The sequence below is a fragment of the Pan paniscus genome, chromosome 4 (assembly GCF_029289425.2).
Source record: "Pan paniscus chromosome 4, NHGRI_mPanPan1-v2.0_pri, whole genome shotgun sequence".
Taxonomy (NCBI): Eukaryota; Metazoa; Chordata; class Mammalia; order Primates; family Hominidae; genus Pan; species Pan paniscus.
In genome coordinates this window covers 126,837,610-126,854,475 of record NC_073253.2, presented here as the reverse complement: position 1 = coordinate 126,854,475, position 16,866 = coordinate 126,837,610, and the positions used below count along the sequence as shown (strand labels likewise).

The 16,866-nt window shown below is 36.6% G+C and overlaps 1 protein-coding gene across 9 annotated transcripts in view; it reads left to right on the top strand.

Moving 5' to 3' along the window:
* The window catches only part of RAPGEF6 (Rap guanine nucleotide exchange factor 6), a 215,353-nt gene that overhangs the window by 108,918 nt on the left and 89,569 nt on the right, over positions 1-16,866 (top strand). For all 9 annotated transcript variants that reach the window (XM_003829321.7, XM_003829323.6, XM_003829322.6 and 6 more), the window contains one exon: positions 8,398-8,529. In XM_003829321.7, coding sequence (XP_003829369.1) covers positions 8,398-8,529 — 132 coding nt within the window. The remainder of the gene's footprint in view (positions 1-8,397; positions 8,530-16,866) is intronic.

Below are 16,866 nucleotides of genomic sequence, written 5' to 3'. Positions count from 1 at the left end.
GTGGTGTAATCATGGCTCACTGCAGCCTTGAACTCCTGGGCTCAAGGGATCCTCCCACACAGCTGGGACCATAGATGCACACCACATCCCTGGCCAATTTTCTTATTTTTTTGTAGAGACAAGGTCTCTCCATCTTGCCCAAGCTGGTCTCAAACTCCTGGACTCAAGCAATCCTCATGCCTTGGCCTCCCAAAGTGCTGGGATTGCAGGCATGAGCCACTGTGTCCAGCCTTTGTTTTATTTATTTTTTTTAATCCTTGATGCCATGAAGTTTTGCCCTGGATTGCCTAATGTTTTGTTCCCCTATTGACACTTTTGGAGTAGTACTCTCTCAAGCTGAAAATTCTCTTTCGTCTTCAGTTGTGAGATTTTTTTTTTTTTTTTTTTTTGACAGAGTCTCGCTCTGTCGCCCAGGCTGGAGTGCAGTGGTGCAATCTCCGCTCACTGCAACCTCCACCTCCTGGGTCAAAGCGAGTCTCCTGTTTCAGCCTCCTGAGTAGCTGAGACTACAGGCATCTGCCACCACGCCCGGCTAATTTTTGTGTTTTTAGTGGAGGTGGAGTTTCACCATGTTGGCCAGGCTGGTCTTAAACTCCTGACCTCAAATGATCCACCCACCTCAACCTCCCAAAGTGCTGGGATTACAGGCATGAGCCACAGTGCCCTGCCTGTTGTTGTTTTTTAATTGCAACTCTTTTTTTTTTTTTTTCGTAGTCTCTCTAGAGAGAAATCAAATTGAGTTTTTTGGGTTTCTTTCAGGAGGTTGACTTAAGTGGTTCTTAGTTGGGAGCTCATCTTCCTGATCTGTTAGAGTTGCTTGTTTGAGGTGACTGTTTACTGAGTGGAGGAAGCATTACCACTTTGGGTTGTATTTCCTTCTTTGAGGTGCTCCTCCAGTCACTGGTCACTGATTGATTTATCCACAGCTAAAGCTGCAGGTCATTTCTTTGCCCTTATCTTACTGTACCTATCTGCAGCACTTGACACAGCTGATCACTTCCTCCTTGACAGACTTTCTTCAAAGTCCAAGTCCTCACCATGACCTACCAAACAGTTTATGCTCCCTCCTCCACTTATCTCCTACTACACTCCTCCTCATTCACTGTCACTGCCCTGATTTCCTTGCCTGTTCTCAGACTTGCCAAGCATTCTTATACTGATTTTCTCCTAAATTATAGTAATTTACTTTTAGTAAACTCACCATTAAAAAATGAATATTGATTGAAAGCTTCTCTGTGGTTTCAAAAATATTAAAGTGGGGAGAATACTTTGTCTTAGAATTGAAAAACTTTTTAATACTTATTAGTTACATCATTTAGAAACATCCTTCCAACTCTCAACTTTTGGTAAAAATAATGAGTTAGGAATGTTCCATGTTTCTCTTGTAGTTTCACATACCTCAGGCACAGTGCTGTGATCTCTTGGTGTATATACCCAAGGTTCTCCTTTGGGGCTTTTGGGAAATGGTAAATTCCATAAAACAGGCTCCATACTGCCATATATATATATGTGTGTGTATATATATATAATATATAAATATATAATTTTATTTTATTTATATATATAATATATAAATATATTATTTTATTTTATTTATATATAATATATAATTATATAAATTTATATGTAATATATATTTTTATATTATATATAGTATATATTATATAATATATTTTATATAATATAAATTTATATTATATATTATATATAATATAAATTTTATATTATATATTATATAAATTTATATAATATATAACATATAATATAATTTATATTATATTATATATAATTATATATAATAATAATTATTATTATTTTTTGACACGGAGTCTTGCTCTGTCGCCCAGGCTGGAGTGCAGTGGCGCAGTTTCGGCTCACTGCAAGCTCTGCCTCCCAGGTTCATGCCATTCTCCTGCCTCAGCCTCCCGAGTAGCTGGGACTACAGGCACCCGCCACCATGCCCGGCTAATTTTTTGTATTTTTAGTAGAGACAGGGTTTCACCGTGTTAGCCAGGATGGTCTCGATCTCCTGACCTTGTGATCCGCCCGCCTCGGCCTCCCAAAGTGCTGGGATTACAGGCGTGAGCCATTGCGCCTGGCCCCTAGAAGCTATCTTATAATTCTGGTGGCTTACTTTTAATTTTGTAAGGCCTCCATTGTCTTGTGCTTCAACTAGTGTCTCCTATCTCTTGTGTGTATCATTTTCTTCTATTTCACCTTCTGTGCTTCCAGAGTGATCTTAACAGTAGGTACCCTAAGAGGAATATTGAGTCATAAGGTATATACGTTTTAAATGTAGACTTACATTTGCTCCCCAAAGTGGCTACTCCTCAAATTGTTGTCCAAAATGGTTATACCAGTTCATACTCCCATTATCAGTTTATGAGAATATTGTTTTCCTCCATAGTTTTTCCTGCATTTTGTATTATCATACTTGTTTTTTGCCAATTTGATGGGGAAAAGGTATTTGTTTTAGTTTTTATTTCCCTGATTACTTGCAAGGTTAACATTCTCTTCCAGCTGTTTTTTTTGTTGTTGTTGTTTTGTTTTGTTTTTTTCCTGCTGTTGTGACCTAAGTGGCCTTATGTTGAGATGGCAGAGCCAAAAATACTTAAACAGTTTGGATATCTGAGTCTCTGTATACTAAGGCAGTTGCCCCAAAAGTTGCCTGTACACTTCACTAGGGTAAGCCTTAGTGATCTGAGGGCCCCCTGTTGTTGTAACAAAATCTAGTCTAACTGAGAAATATAGTAGCTCTTATATCACTGCCCTTCCCAGAAACCTATAGTAGCTCTATATTGTCTATAGGAACCAAATTCAAAATGCCTAGCTTGGCACTGCTGATTATATTCTACCTCTAGCCTTTTCTCAATACCTCTCTTTCCCCACCCCCCTCTATATATACAAAGTATTCAGCAGACTTTGTAACTTCATAATGTCTGTATTCAAGTTGTTAGCTAAAAAACTTTCTTGCTGCTTCAAATAAAACTAACAGTAGGCCTTGTGGACATGTGATCTCCAGCAGAGCACAGAAGTTCAGATATAGGAAATGGATGAAGGATGCTGTGGAAAATGGGAAGTTTTGTCAGACCTGGTGGGCTGGAAGGACAATGGGGTAAATGAATTGAGTTTGCTGATGAAAGATCAGCTGTTGAGTCCAGGTAGATCAGGAAGAGAAAGAGAAAGGGCAGGTAAGCTGAGAGATAGTGGAGAAGATTTAGGGAACCAAGAACTTCTCTTGGAGGAAAAGCCTTTCCTTTTTGCTTCATTTGATACAAAGAAAAGATAAACTACTGGGTGTTGTGAACTCCCAACCAAGTATCAGGAAACAACTTAGTAGGAAAGAGTAACGGATTTAGTCAGGCTGCCTGGGTTTCAGATCCCAGGACCCCAGTTTCCTAGCCATGTGACCCTGGGAAACCTTTATAACATCTCTAAGATTAGGTTTCCTACTCTATAAACTGGGTATAATCATAGTATTACCTCATCTTGTTGTTTGAATGTTAGGTTAGATAATTATGTGAAAGGCATGTAGAAGTGTATGTTTGGTACAAATAGTGGGCACTCAAATGTTAATTGCAGTCAGCATCATTATTCCCATTGTGTAAGGAGGTTGAGGGAATTCCTGTATGAGGTTTTCTTCATGAAGTAGAAAGCAGATGCTATTTGCTTATAAATCTGTCTCCACTGTCCAGTATTAGACTGAGCTCCTTGAAGGCAGGGCCCATATGTTTTCATTTTTATGTCATCAGCAGAGTTCCTGGCACAAAGTAGAATATAACAGAAAAATGCTAGAATCAGACCTGGGTTTGATTCCCAACTCTACTGCTTACTTGAGTGTATGATCTGGGATAAGTTGCTTAATCGTACTTCCTCTGTTTCTTCATCAGTAAAATAGAGATAATAATAACACTTCCTTTTTAGGGTTTAGTGAGGGTGAAGATTGCTCAGTACATTGTCAGTACTATGAAGCCACTTGGGAGACTTCTGGCTTTGGTTCATTGTGTTACTTTTATGAATGACATTCTTCTCCTTGGTCTTCTTACCTCTGTAGGCATTTGCAATATATACTATCTCCTACCCCTGACACCCCAACCAAACACCACACATTTTGAAACTATTTTCAGTGTTTGCCTTTCCAACTACTTCATTCCCAGATGAGGTTTTTTTTTTTTTTCATATCTAAATGATAGAAACTAAGTGGGAGGAAGGTCTTTGAACTGTATCATACCCTCATCAATATTCTGTATTTTAAGCAATTATGACTTTGTTAAATTTTTTGCTGCCTTTTCTGATATACATATTAGAGCTATAAATGGCCTCTAAGCATGGCTTTAACTTATCCCACAGGTTTTCATATATAGCATCTTAATTTTCTGTTTTAATATTTTCTAATTTCCAATGTGACTTCATGGATTTATGGGCTATTTCAATAGAGGATTGTTTATAATTTTCTAACATGATAGTTTTCTATTTATCTTTTTGTTATGTATTTCTACCTTATTTGCAGTGTTATTGCTGAATATTCCCTGGTTTCAGTCTTTTGTAATTTGTTGAGACTTGCCTTAATTGTAAATTTTTACAAATGTTTTTATATGTGCCCTAAAAGAAAATGCATTCTGGAGTTTTTGGTTCCATTATTCTATGTCTATACTCTTTAGGTCGTTTCTTAATTATGTTCATATCTTTTATATCTTTACTTGTTCTGTTTTTGTGTATTTTGCTTATTCAGACTGCTACTGAGATCTGTATTAAAAATTTATGGCATAATTGTAGATGACATTTTTGCCTTATACATTTTTTAAATTTTAATTTATTTGTAATTCACAAATAATAATTGCATGTATTTATGGGGTACAGTGTGATGTTTTGATACATGTTCACATTGTGAAACAAATCAAGGTAATTAATATATCCATCACCTTGGCCAGGCAAGGTGGCTTACGCCTGTAATCCCAGCACTTTGGGAGGCTGAGGCAGGCAGATTACATGAGGTCAAGAGCTGGAGACCAGCCTGGCCAATGTGGTGAAACCCCTTCTGTACTAAAAACACAAAAATTAGCTGGGAATGGTGGTGTACATCTGTAATCCCAGCTATTCAGGAGGCTGAGGCAAAAGGAACACTCAAACCCGGGAGGCAGAGGTTGCAGTGAGCCGAGATTGCGCCACTGCACTCCAGCGTAGGTGACAGAGCAAGTCTCTCTCTCTCTCTCTCAATCTCTCTCTCCCCCCTCCCTCTCCCTCTCTCTCCTCCTCTCCCTCTCCCTCTCCCATCTATCTGTGTATATCCATCACCTCATACACTTACGAAATGTCACATTTTGGCTCTACTAATGCTTTTGCACCAAGCGTACTTTAAGCTATATCAGCTTTCTTTTGGTTGTGTTTGCATGGTCTATATTTTTCCATTCTTTGATTATTTAATATTTTCCCCTCTGTTAGCTTGATAGTTATACACTTTTTTACTATGCTTTTCTTAAATCAGAAATTACAACACACATTCTTCACCTATCAAGTCTGCTACTACAGCTTCATGGACAGTGCAAGGAACTGAGAGCACTCTAATAGCTTCATTTACCCTTCTCCAGACTTACATTCTGTAGTTGTATTTTAATTACTGTATTTTAAACTTCATGGGATATTAATGTTACTATTTTATATAGTCAGCATTCATGTAGATTTACCCACACATTTCCCATTTTCCTTGGTTTTTCTTCTTTCTTGTTCCTGAAAGCTTCCATCTGGAGTCATTTTTCTTCTCCCAGTGGATTTTATTCATTGTAGGACTGCTAAGGAATTATTTCCTTCAGTTTTCTTTATTTGAAAATTATTTTTTCCCTTTTTTGAGGACTGTTTTTGCTAGGTATAGAATTTTAGCTCTTGGCGATATCACTCAGTTGTCTTCTGGCTTCCAGAATTTATGTTGAGAAGCCAGCTGTCAGTTTAATTGCTTCTGCCAAAGTAATCTAATCACTCTGTTTTTTTTTCCTGACTACTTTAAAACTTTTCTCTTGATACTCCACCTCACCCCCTGCCACATGTACCCTGGTGTGCATAGGTATGGGGGGATTGTTTGTTTGTTTTGGGGTGGGTTTTTTGTTTGTTTGTTTGTTTGTTTATCTTGCTGGGAGTTTTTAAACCTCCTTGATCTGTGACTTTAGATCTTTTGTCACTTTTGGAAAATGCTTAGCTATCATCTTGCTTCTGTGTACTTGCTCCTCTCAGACTCTGGTTTTTCAGATGTCACATTCTCTCACTGAATCTCCTGTGGCTCTTACCCCTTCTCTCCCACCTTCACCTTTTTTCCTCTCCATGCTTCATTCTGGATATTTTTCAGACTAGTTTTTACTTTTCAAATTCTCTTCTTAGCTCTGTCAAATCTTTAATTAAGCCCACTTGTTGGCTTTTTAATTTCCATAATTGTATATTTTAGTTCTAGATTTTTCATTTAATTATTTTTGTTTCTTTGCTGATATTGTTAGTCTTGTATTTTTCTCTCTATATATGATAGATCACTAACTGGACCAATTCTGACCAGTGAGCTATATGACCTGTGAGCTAAGAATGATTTTTACATTTTTAAGGAGTTGTTAAAAAGATGTAAAAAAAAAAAAAAAAAAAAAAAAGCATACAACAGAAACTGTATGTGGCCTGTGAAACCTAAAATATATATTCTTTGGCTCTTAACGAAGATGTTTGCCAACCCCTGGTATATATTAAAGACAGTTATTTTAGAGACTGTGTCTGGTAACCCTATTTGAAACTTCTTTGTTAGTTTCTGGAGTTTATTCCATACTTTTTATCAGTGCCATCCTGTCTCGTCATATGTGCCTGGTTTTATTGGGCTGAGCAATGGATGTTGTATATGCGAAAAAAAATTTTTTTAATTGAGACCTAGGATGACTTTCTTCCTATAGTGAGGATTTGTGTTTGCTTCCAACAGTTGATTGGAAATGCTAGTAATCCTGTATAACCTTATTTTAGCATCAGGCATTGAGGTCATTCTAAAATTAGCATCAGTTTACTTTTGGGTGACATTTACTCTAGAGTCTAATTTACTCTCCAGGGTCCCAGTGCAAAGATGGCCCTTCCATCCTAGGCCAGGAATTTAACTTTTGTCCCTTTAGCCAGTGGCTGTCACAGGTACTTCTTGGCCTTTTAGCCTTTTCTTTAGGAATCGGAAAATATTCTTAGGAGAAAAAGTAACGTCAGAGGCCAGATACTGTGTGTGTGTGTGTGTGTATGTATGTATGTATGTATTTCAGGTTTTCTGTTTGTCTTAGTACTAGGATTCATCTGAATTATCTAACATACCATTATCAGCAGGGGAAGTTCGTGATGTACTTTATGTGTAATTTTTATAATTACATTAACTCCTCTTGAGATAACGTAATTCAGACTCAGTCATTCCCTCAGAATACATTTAATATACACTATGTGTGTGTTTCTTTAATGTTTTTCATTAGTAAAGCAATGAGGAACCCTATTTTAAAAATTAAATTGATTTTGATAGCCCTGAATAGCAAGTTGCAGAGAAATCATTTGGAAAATGAATTAGCATACTTCTTATGCAAAACTTTTACTACTCTGGCATGCAGTGGTTTGTTTATTGTCTTAATTTCTGTAGCTTGTATTTTGTGAGATGTCTCTTTTACGGCATGAAATATATTGTACAGCCTGCATACCTGGTAAGAATGCGACCATATTAAAGATGAGGTGGTGGAGTCATTTACTTTTTGTGTTTCTTGTATACCTGCGTCTAGTACAGACATTCATTAAATCATGTTGATTACTAAAAAATCTCTCAGGGGCCAACTAGAAGCTAATTCAATATTAAGTGTAAAGATGCTCACAGAATTTTTGGAATATTTAATGTAATCAACTTGTTACTGGTCTTAAGTCTTGCTGCCGGTAGCTGAACTTGATTCCAAGATATTGCTGTTTTATTCTTGTATCAGTCACCATTTTTTATTAGGAGGGAGGGAGGGAGAGAGAGTGAGTGTGTGAGAGAGAGAGAGAGAGAGAGAGTGTGTGTGTGTGTGTGTGTGTGTGTGTGTGTGTGTGTGTGTTTATAGGGTAACATTCCTACCCTTAAATGGACAGGTCTGATATTTTTATTTGGGAGGATAGAAGGGCCAAGTTTTTCCTCTGAAATATCATTAGTAATGGCTTTTGAAAACTGTTCAGTGAGCTTACCATTGTAGGATTGTCTAATAGTTTCAGAGAGTACCATATGGTTCTTATTTCAAAAGATCTTTTTGCTGAAAGTAGAGAACTTGGGTTAAAAATGAGATTGCACAGTAATGTACATAAAAATTTGTTGAAGTTAACATGTCGAAACCGCTTAAAAAGGTAAAGCTTGACATTTAGAATAACTTAAATTATTTTTTTTTTCAGCTTCCAGCTGATCTTACCAAGATGCATCTCACAGAAAACCCTCATCCACAGGTGACTCATGTGTCTTCTAGTCAGTCTGGTTGTAGCATTGCCAGTGACTCTGGAAGCAGCAGTTTATCTGATATCTATCAGGTAATACCTTAGGAATTTGTGTGCTGCGTATATGGTTTTTTTATTTGCCAGATATTCTGTGCTTGTGCCTTAGATGGTTAACATATCTTTTAGAGTATGAAATTCAAGCGTAAGGTCTTTGGAAAAATAAGCTTTATATACTGTGTCAAATTTGTAAGCATGATTAAAGACGTGATCTGTCTTTTGAGAATGATTAAGTATGGTTCAGCAGAGTATGAATCTAGTGTTCTCTTTCATTTATCCAGGTGAATCCATATTAATATCTAATGCTTGTTTTGGTTAAAAAATTAGTTCTTGGAATAACTGAACTTAAACTTATAAAAAGGCTGATTTTTGTTATAATTGACTGTATATGTCTTCTGTAGTTAGAAGTCATGAAGAAAATTAGAGCTGCTTTTCTACCATAAAGCCTCTGTTGTAGTATAGCATGAATTAAATAGCAAATTAGTGAGAATATTGATGGACTTTTCCATTTTCTAAAACCCAAGAGGAACAATTTCAAACCTACTGAGCTTTTCAGTGATCATTGTAATAGTGGGGAGAAGGTTCTAGGAAGACCCATAAACTGAGAGAATCCTCACATGATCCTGCTGAGATTGAACCCAAGTTAGGTTCAAGCCAGGGTAATAAGTATTTCAGGATCCAGATAGTGGAACTTCTATGATGTCTCCTTTAATGCAAGTTGTAAGGAGCAGTTCCCTGGGTGTGGAGCCCAGTGGTTGATTTTGTCAGAGATCATGAGTATAGAACATAAAACAGTTTAAATAAAATAACAAGAGGATGCATGATATTGAGGGTTGGTTTGTTAAGGAATTCAAATATATTACCTATTTCAGAGCTGTCAAATAGAAATGTAATGTGAGCCACGTATTTAATTTTAAATTTTCTAGTAGCCACATTAAAAAATATAAAAGGAAACAGGTAAAATTCATTTTAGTAATATATTTTATTTAGTGCAGTATAACCAAATACTATAATTACAACATGTATTTAATGTTTTAACATTATGCATGAGTTACCTTACATTACTTTTGCATACTAAGTCATCAAAAAACAGAGTTTAATTTAAAGTTACGGCACATCTCAATTTGGACTAGCCGTGTTTTAAGTGCCTAATAACCACATACGGCTAGTGGCTACTATATACTAAGAATTGTAGCAATAGTATCATTGTCTGAGGAAAGCATTTTAGACTGGTTCTACAAAGTTACCCAGATTGAGATATTTTAGGAAAATAGCCTTCTATTCAGGGAAGTTTGTAGGCAGATGCAAAATGGAACAAAGACAATACCCATTTTTTGGTTTATATGTGGCTTTTCTCAACAAAGGTAATTGCTGTGGTCATCTATATCTCCCTGTTTGCTTTTTACAGTATACAGAACAAGGAATTTTTCCCTGTTCTCCATTTTATAGTAGAGAGAAAAAAGAATTAAAAGAGAGATGAAACAAGTTAATACAATAGCTCTGGCACCACTTAGTACTTGTGTACCTATTGGGCTTCATGCTTTCTGCCCCTCCCCAAAAGAATTATCTTGTGAAAGAAGAATTGTTGCACACCTAAAAATCAAAGTAGACTGTGTTTTTCCAGAAGAAAACGCTGAGGAAGATTGACCCTGGATCAGTGAAATTCAGGGATGTGGCTGTAGATTTCTCTCAGGACATGTGAGAATATCTGGACTTTTCTAAGACTATACACAGAGGTTTAGTGTTGAAAAACTGTAGGATGGGAGGCCTAGGCGGGCGGATTACCTGAGGTTAGGAGTTCAAGACCAGCATGGCCAACATGGTGAAACCCTGTCTCTACTAAAAATTCAAAAATTAGCTGGGCGTGGTGGCACACATCTGTAATCTCAGCTACTTGGGAGGCTGAGTAGGGAGAATTGCTTGAGCCCAGGAAGGGGAGGTTGCAGCAAGCCAAGAGCATGCCACTGCACTCCAGCCTGGCCGACAGAGCAAGACTCTGTTTCAAAAAAGAAGAAAAGACAAGAAAAACTATAGGAACCTGGTATCACTGGGATATCCACATCTCTAAGCCAGGATAGTGCACAGATTAAGATTCAAGGTCACTTGGAAAGACCAATGCTTTATTGTGAACTAGAAGATGGACTGTACACAGTTGGTCCCTACATCTTTGCAAAGATACTACAGGAGCTCCTATAGGAGCATTGCACTTATATTAGCACCTGCAGATTACTCCCCTTTTAGCTGGACAACCTGAGGATGAGACTGGAGTACACCTGCTGGTGTTGGTTGGAGGTGTTCTATTGCAGGACCATGGCATAGCCTATATCAATATGTAGAATATTTCCATCACCTCAGAAAGTACCCATATGACCCTTTGCAGTCAAGTACCTTCTCCTGACCCCTATCCTATGCCCTGGCAACCACCAATCTCTTTTCTGACCTTATAGTTTTGCCTTTTCCAGAAGGTCATATAAATGGAATCATACAGTTTAAAAAAATATGATGCAGTGAAACTTATAAATTAACCAATAAAAGTGGGAATGAATTTAGAGAGCATGAAAAGATAAAAGGAATAAAGATAAAATAAATAAGATAAAACTCTAGAACCAAAATAGGAATGAAGAAATTTAAAGAAGAAACTTATAATAATGTTAACATCAAATATATAAAACCTAAGATAAAATTTTTTAAGAGTGGTCAAAGAAGATAAAAATTTTCAAACTCTGCTGCTGGGCACAGTGGCTCAAGCCTGCAATCCCAGCACTTTGGGAGGCAGAGGTGGGCGGATCACCTGAGGTCGGGAGTTCAAGACCAGCCTGATCAACATGGAGAAACCCTCTCTCTACTAAAAATAAAAAATTAGCTGGGGTGATGGAGCATGCCTGTAATCCCAGCTACTCAGGAGGCTGAGGCAGGAGAATCACTTGAACCCAGGAGGCGGAGGTTGCGGTGACCCAAGATCACGCCATTGCACTCCAGCCTGGGCAACAAGAGTGAAACTCCGTCTCCAAAAAAAAAAAAATTTCAAACTCTGACGTAACAGTTAACTTTAGGACCATAGCCAAAAGATAGAAACAGCATAAACGCCAAAATAAAAAGAAGCCAATAAAGATAAACACAAAAGGAAAAAAATCAAAATCATAAAAATATACACCCACATACTTATATATTTTTTATATCTCATGTATAAAATCTTATATATCATATCTATGAGATAAGTAGGTATTTTTAACATTTTATTTATATTTCGTTAAATAAATATATATACTTGCATACTTAAATATGTTATACTTGTAGATACAGAATGTAAATCCGAGTTCAAGAACACCAGTTAGTAACAGTGTTTTTCTACTAATGGTGGGTTTGTGGGTAGTTTTATTATGTTTCTTAAACGAACATTTTTATTTATTTAACAAATATTAAGGAGGACGTAAATAGATGGTATAGTTAAAAGTTGAAAAAAAAATTGGAAAATATTTAAAGGAGAGTAAAAGGAATAAACACAGAATTATAATAGATTGATAAGATATACCCTCCAAAGTACAAGATTTCTATAATTTTAATCCATGGGTAAGAGAAATGTCTAACTAAATTTTGTGTGTGTGTGTGTGTGTGTATGTATGTACATGCGTGAATGTTTCCAATCAGATCCTCGGGAATAAACAAGGAGAAGAATTAAATATCAGTACTGGACCCTTGATCTTTCCCTTCACCTTAGGCTGCCTTTAGATTCCCTTTTGGAGCTATGAATATACCCCTTAGTTACAGGTGTACATTGCCAATGTATGTATCTTAGCCTGGGATAGCTGAAGTGATTTGTCTAGTTATTTGAATTTTAGCATTTGAGAGATTTTTTAAGTGAACACCTAGCCTTTAACACCATAAGCAAAGCCTTGTGAAATGATAGAAGTATTTTTAATTTGGACAGTTGAGGGGAAGATATCCTAACAGCAATTTTTTTTTTTTAGTGTTTCTGCTTTTATTCTTCTAGAAATTTAGAAACGTTTCAAGTGAAATCCAGCTTTTTTTGTGGGGCAGAAGACTATATATAGATTAATTTGGGCATTTTTTTCTAACGTGGAGTCTTCTTATCCAGAAAAATGGATGTCTCCCCAATTTTTAAAAATAATTTCAACTTTTATTTTAGATTCAGGGGGGTACATGTGCAGATTTCTTACATAGTATATTGCGTGGTGCTGAGTGTTTGGGGTTCGAATGATCCCATCACCCAGATAGTGAGCATAATACCCATTTGGTGGTTTTTCAGCCCTTGCCCCTCTCTCCCTGCCCTAATAGACCCCAGTGTCTGGTGTTCCTATCTTTAGGTCCATGTGTACCAATTGTTAGCGCCCACTTATAAGTAAGAACATGCAGGATTAGGTTTTCCTGACAGCAGTTCTTAACAGGAAAACTGTTTACACTGTTTTATATGGCCAAATGTGTGGCTACACTTCTATGCATTTCCTTCTTGAGAGTTTTCATGTCTTCTGGTCTAAAAATAAAAGCCCTTGGCCCTCAAAGAAACTTCAAAATATAGCATTTACTATAGTGTGGAGGGAAAAAAAGGCAAATCAATGATTCCAGTGTGAATGTGTTTCTAATCAGCATAGATTAAAATTTTAAAGTATACATTAAGGTGTAAGAGTGTTCTTAGATAGAATATTTTCTGCATCTTCAAAGAGTATTCAAGAGAATAAGGAGTACTTCTTTCTAGATTCCTTTTTCTATTTATTTCAGTCTTTTCCATGAGCTGGAAAACTGTGAAATATTGACTCTTGAACAAAAGCATGTTGTCTTTTTGTTAACTCATTCTTAAACAACTCCAGGCACACATTTATCCACCACCTACCTTTTCAGTTTCTATATAGGCAGTAAGCGTGTTCTTAAAAATCCCAAGGCTTCAGTTACCACCTCTATGGCAACATGATTTCCTAATGCACAGCTCTGAGTGCCAATCTCTTCAGAACTCTGGTGCCACGTTTTCACCAGTATGTTCTTTTGTCACCTCAAGTCACCACATGTTCTCTTACACCTTTCTTTAATATTTCTGTTAAGAATATCATCTGAGGCTGGGTTCGGTGGATCACTTGAGGTCAGGAGTTTTGAGACCAGCCTGGCTAACATAGCAAAACCCCATCTCTACTAAAAATACAAAAAAAATTAGCCACGTGCGGTGGCACATGCACCAGCTCCTCAGGAGGCTGAGGCAAGAGAATCGCTTGAACCCAGCAGGCAGAGGTGCAGTGAGCCAAGATCGCACCACTGCACTCCAGCCTGGGTGACAGAGAAAGACTCCGTCACAGGAAAAAAAAAAAAAAAAAAAAAAAAAAAAAAAAGGATATCATCTGAGTCCTAGTCAAAATCTGTTATCATCTTTTGACTATCATTTTAAAACTCCCACTTGAAATAAATTGCTCTGATTTTTAATTACTCTTGTATTTAAAAAGCTTTAATTCTTCACTGTTATCTAAATTACACTCTTAATTTTAAATTCCAAGCCTTTTACCTCTAACTACAATGTAGTTTTATATTTTACTGTTCCCCCACTTACACATTCTAGATTCTGCCCCATCACATATGTACGTTATTCCCTGAACATGTCTGCCTTTTCCTAGTCTTGTGTTTTAATCATGCTCTTCTACCTGTAGCTTCATGAAGATGACATTTTCATGTTATCTCCCATGTCTTTCCAACAAGAAGAAATGTCTCCTTCCTTGGAATCCCTCAGCAGTTTTTCTCTCGGACATGTCACTTTTTCTCTCTGCTTTTTTTGGTAGTTACTTGTAAACTTGACTTTTTTCATCACCAGAGTAAATTTATGGAGTGCAGAGTTGATGTCTTAAATTTGTATCCCATGGTGAGTCAGGCACAGTGTTGGCATTTAGGAAGTACTCTAGAAATTCTTTTTTTGCATTGAATTATATTTGAAAGTAGAAACCAATATTGGCTTCAAGGAAAATGCAGATCTCAGCTAACTAAAACTTTATTATCCAGGGCAAAAGAGACTTGATTTTGCCTGCCTGCCGTGTTGTAGAGGTTATGAAATGGGTCAACCTGGACTGAAAGATTAACTTCATAGAGTTCTAACCCTGACCAGGAAGACCTAAGAACTAAATGGTCCGTGAAAAGGTTAAATGAAATACTAAAGATGGGAATACAGAAAAGAGAGGCACTGAAAGTCTAAGGTTCTGGCTTAACACTTGCCCTAAATTTGAAAATGTGGTTTTTGTAAGTTTGTATAACTCTTAGTTCCAAACTATAGTTCTCTTCATTGTAGCTTCATGTTTATCTAGATGGAAACAGGAAAAGGATATCCTCTGGTGGTTTATTTGGGGAAGGCCGAGTCATCAGAAAATCACCTCAGACTGTCTGCCTCACCAAATTATATTTATGTATACAGAGACACATTCATATGTCAGGAAAAGAAAAAAGTTTCATGCTGTCTTAATCCTATCACCAATATATATATTTTTCCTGGACTTAACTCATTTATCATAATTAAGGGTCTGATATATCCCAGGTGCTAGGATAAATTAATTGAAAGGCTGGGGATGAGTCTTCTGTGTACCCTACCTTCACGAATATGGAGTGTCTTTTGACCCACATATTTCCACTCGTGGTATTATGATATGAGTCTCTAAGGCTTTATTAATTTTTTTTGGCTTTTTTCTCATCTCTACTTCAGATTGGGTAGCTTTTGTTGCCCTTTCTTCAAATTTATTCTTCTTACAGTTTATATCTCCTTACTGAGATTATCCATTTTTCCTCTAATTGTTTTTCTTCTAAATTCTTGAACTTATTTGTAGTAAATGTTGAAAGTTCTTGTCTCTTACTTTCATTATCTCTATCATTATCGAGTCTCTTTATAGTGGTTTGTTTCCTGTTTATAGGTCACATTTCCCTGCTTCACTTATGTAGTAAGTTTTTATTGTATGCTGAACATTGTGGATATTACGTTGAAAAAAATTCTTACCTAATTATTATAGAATTAAACTTTCTGCCCAGGAACTGCATCTTCAGAAGTATCATGCAGTGACTTCTTGTCCTGTGGTCATCATCATATCTACCTTTCTCTTAAGGACCTGACTTTCCTTTGTTTAATCAAGGAATTGGTCTTTACATTTTTAAAAATTCATTTTAAGTTTAAAAAAATGCCTTTAAATTTCTTAGCATGTTTTTGAACAGTCTTATTTTTTTATTCTTAATTCCTGTTTTATCACCTTATGCTCTTGTATACTCTTAATATTTTAATAGTTTAATGTATTTTCTTAACTAATTTTATTCTTTTTATACTACTATGTAAAAAGTAGAGGTATAAGAAAGGTAGTTGTGGTTTTTGGGGGGTTTTGGTTTTGGTTTTTGAGACACGTTCTCACACTGTCACCCAGGCTGGAGTGCAGCAGCAAGATCTCGGCTCACTGCAGCCTCTGCCTCCAAGGCTTAAGCAATCCTCCCACCTCAGCCTCCTGAGTAGCTGGGACTGCAGGCATGTGCCACCACACCCGGCTAATTTTTGTATTTTTTTGTAGAGACAGGGTTTCTCCGTGTTGCCCAGGCTGGCCTCAAACTCCGAGGCTCAAGCGATCTGCATGCCTCAGCCTCCCAAAGTGCTGAGATTACAGGCAGGAGCCATTGTGCCTGGCTTAGAAAGACAAATTGTAAGGGTAGATTATATTCTTTCCTTTGCAGTTGGTATTAAAAGGTTCCTAAAAAAGTTCTTTTAGTAGCCTTCTCTCAGTCCCAACCCATGACTTCCATTCTTCCTAAAGAGCTATCTTCTTAATTGTCTTTGCTTCTCATGCAGATGATAATTAGCCTTCTCTACTGTCCATATAACTAAATTCCATCTTGCCTTTTTATGTTGTGAGCCATCTATCTTTTTATCCAACATAATCTAAAATATGGGAATGAGACCAGATTGAAATAATCTGGGTCAGGGGATGAAAACCTTAGATTAAGATGAAGACAGAGTGATGTAAAAACCTGAATTTTTAATGCAGATTACACTTAAAAATTGATAAAATAGAAAAGGGATATACTAGGAGTGAGCTCTCCTGCATATTGAGAAATTAAATTGTGTAGAAAATACTGCTTTAGGTTTTTTTCCCAGTCGTTTCTTAGATTAAATCAGTGTATATAAATAAGGTTTTTGGAAAGTCTTTTTAGCATGTACACATATTTAAATTTAAAACTACTTGTCTTTAAAAAAGGATTATAACCTGCAAACAAGTTTGTGGTTCTATGTATTATTCAGAAATATACTCCGTTTAAACCCTGTAATTTCATAGCCAGTAAACAACTCAAGAGCGTACTAGTCAGTCATGAGATACAGTTGCCCCTATATGATCCTGTCTTAGTCCATTCAGGCTGCTG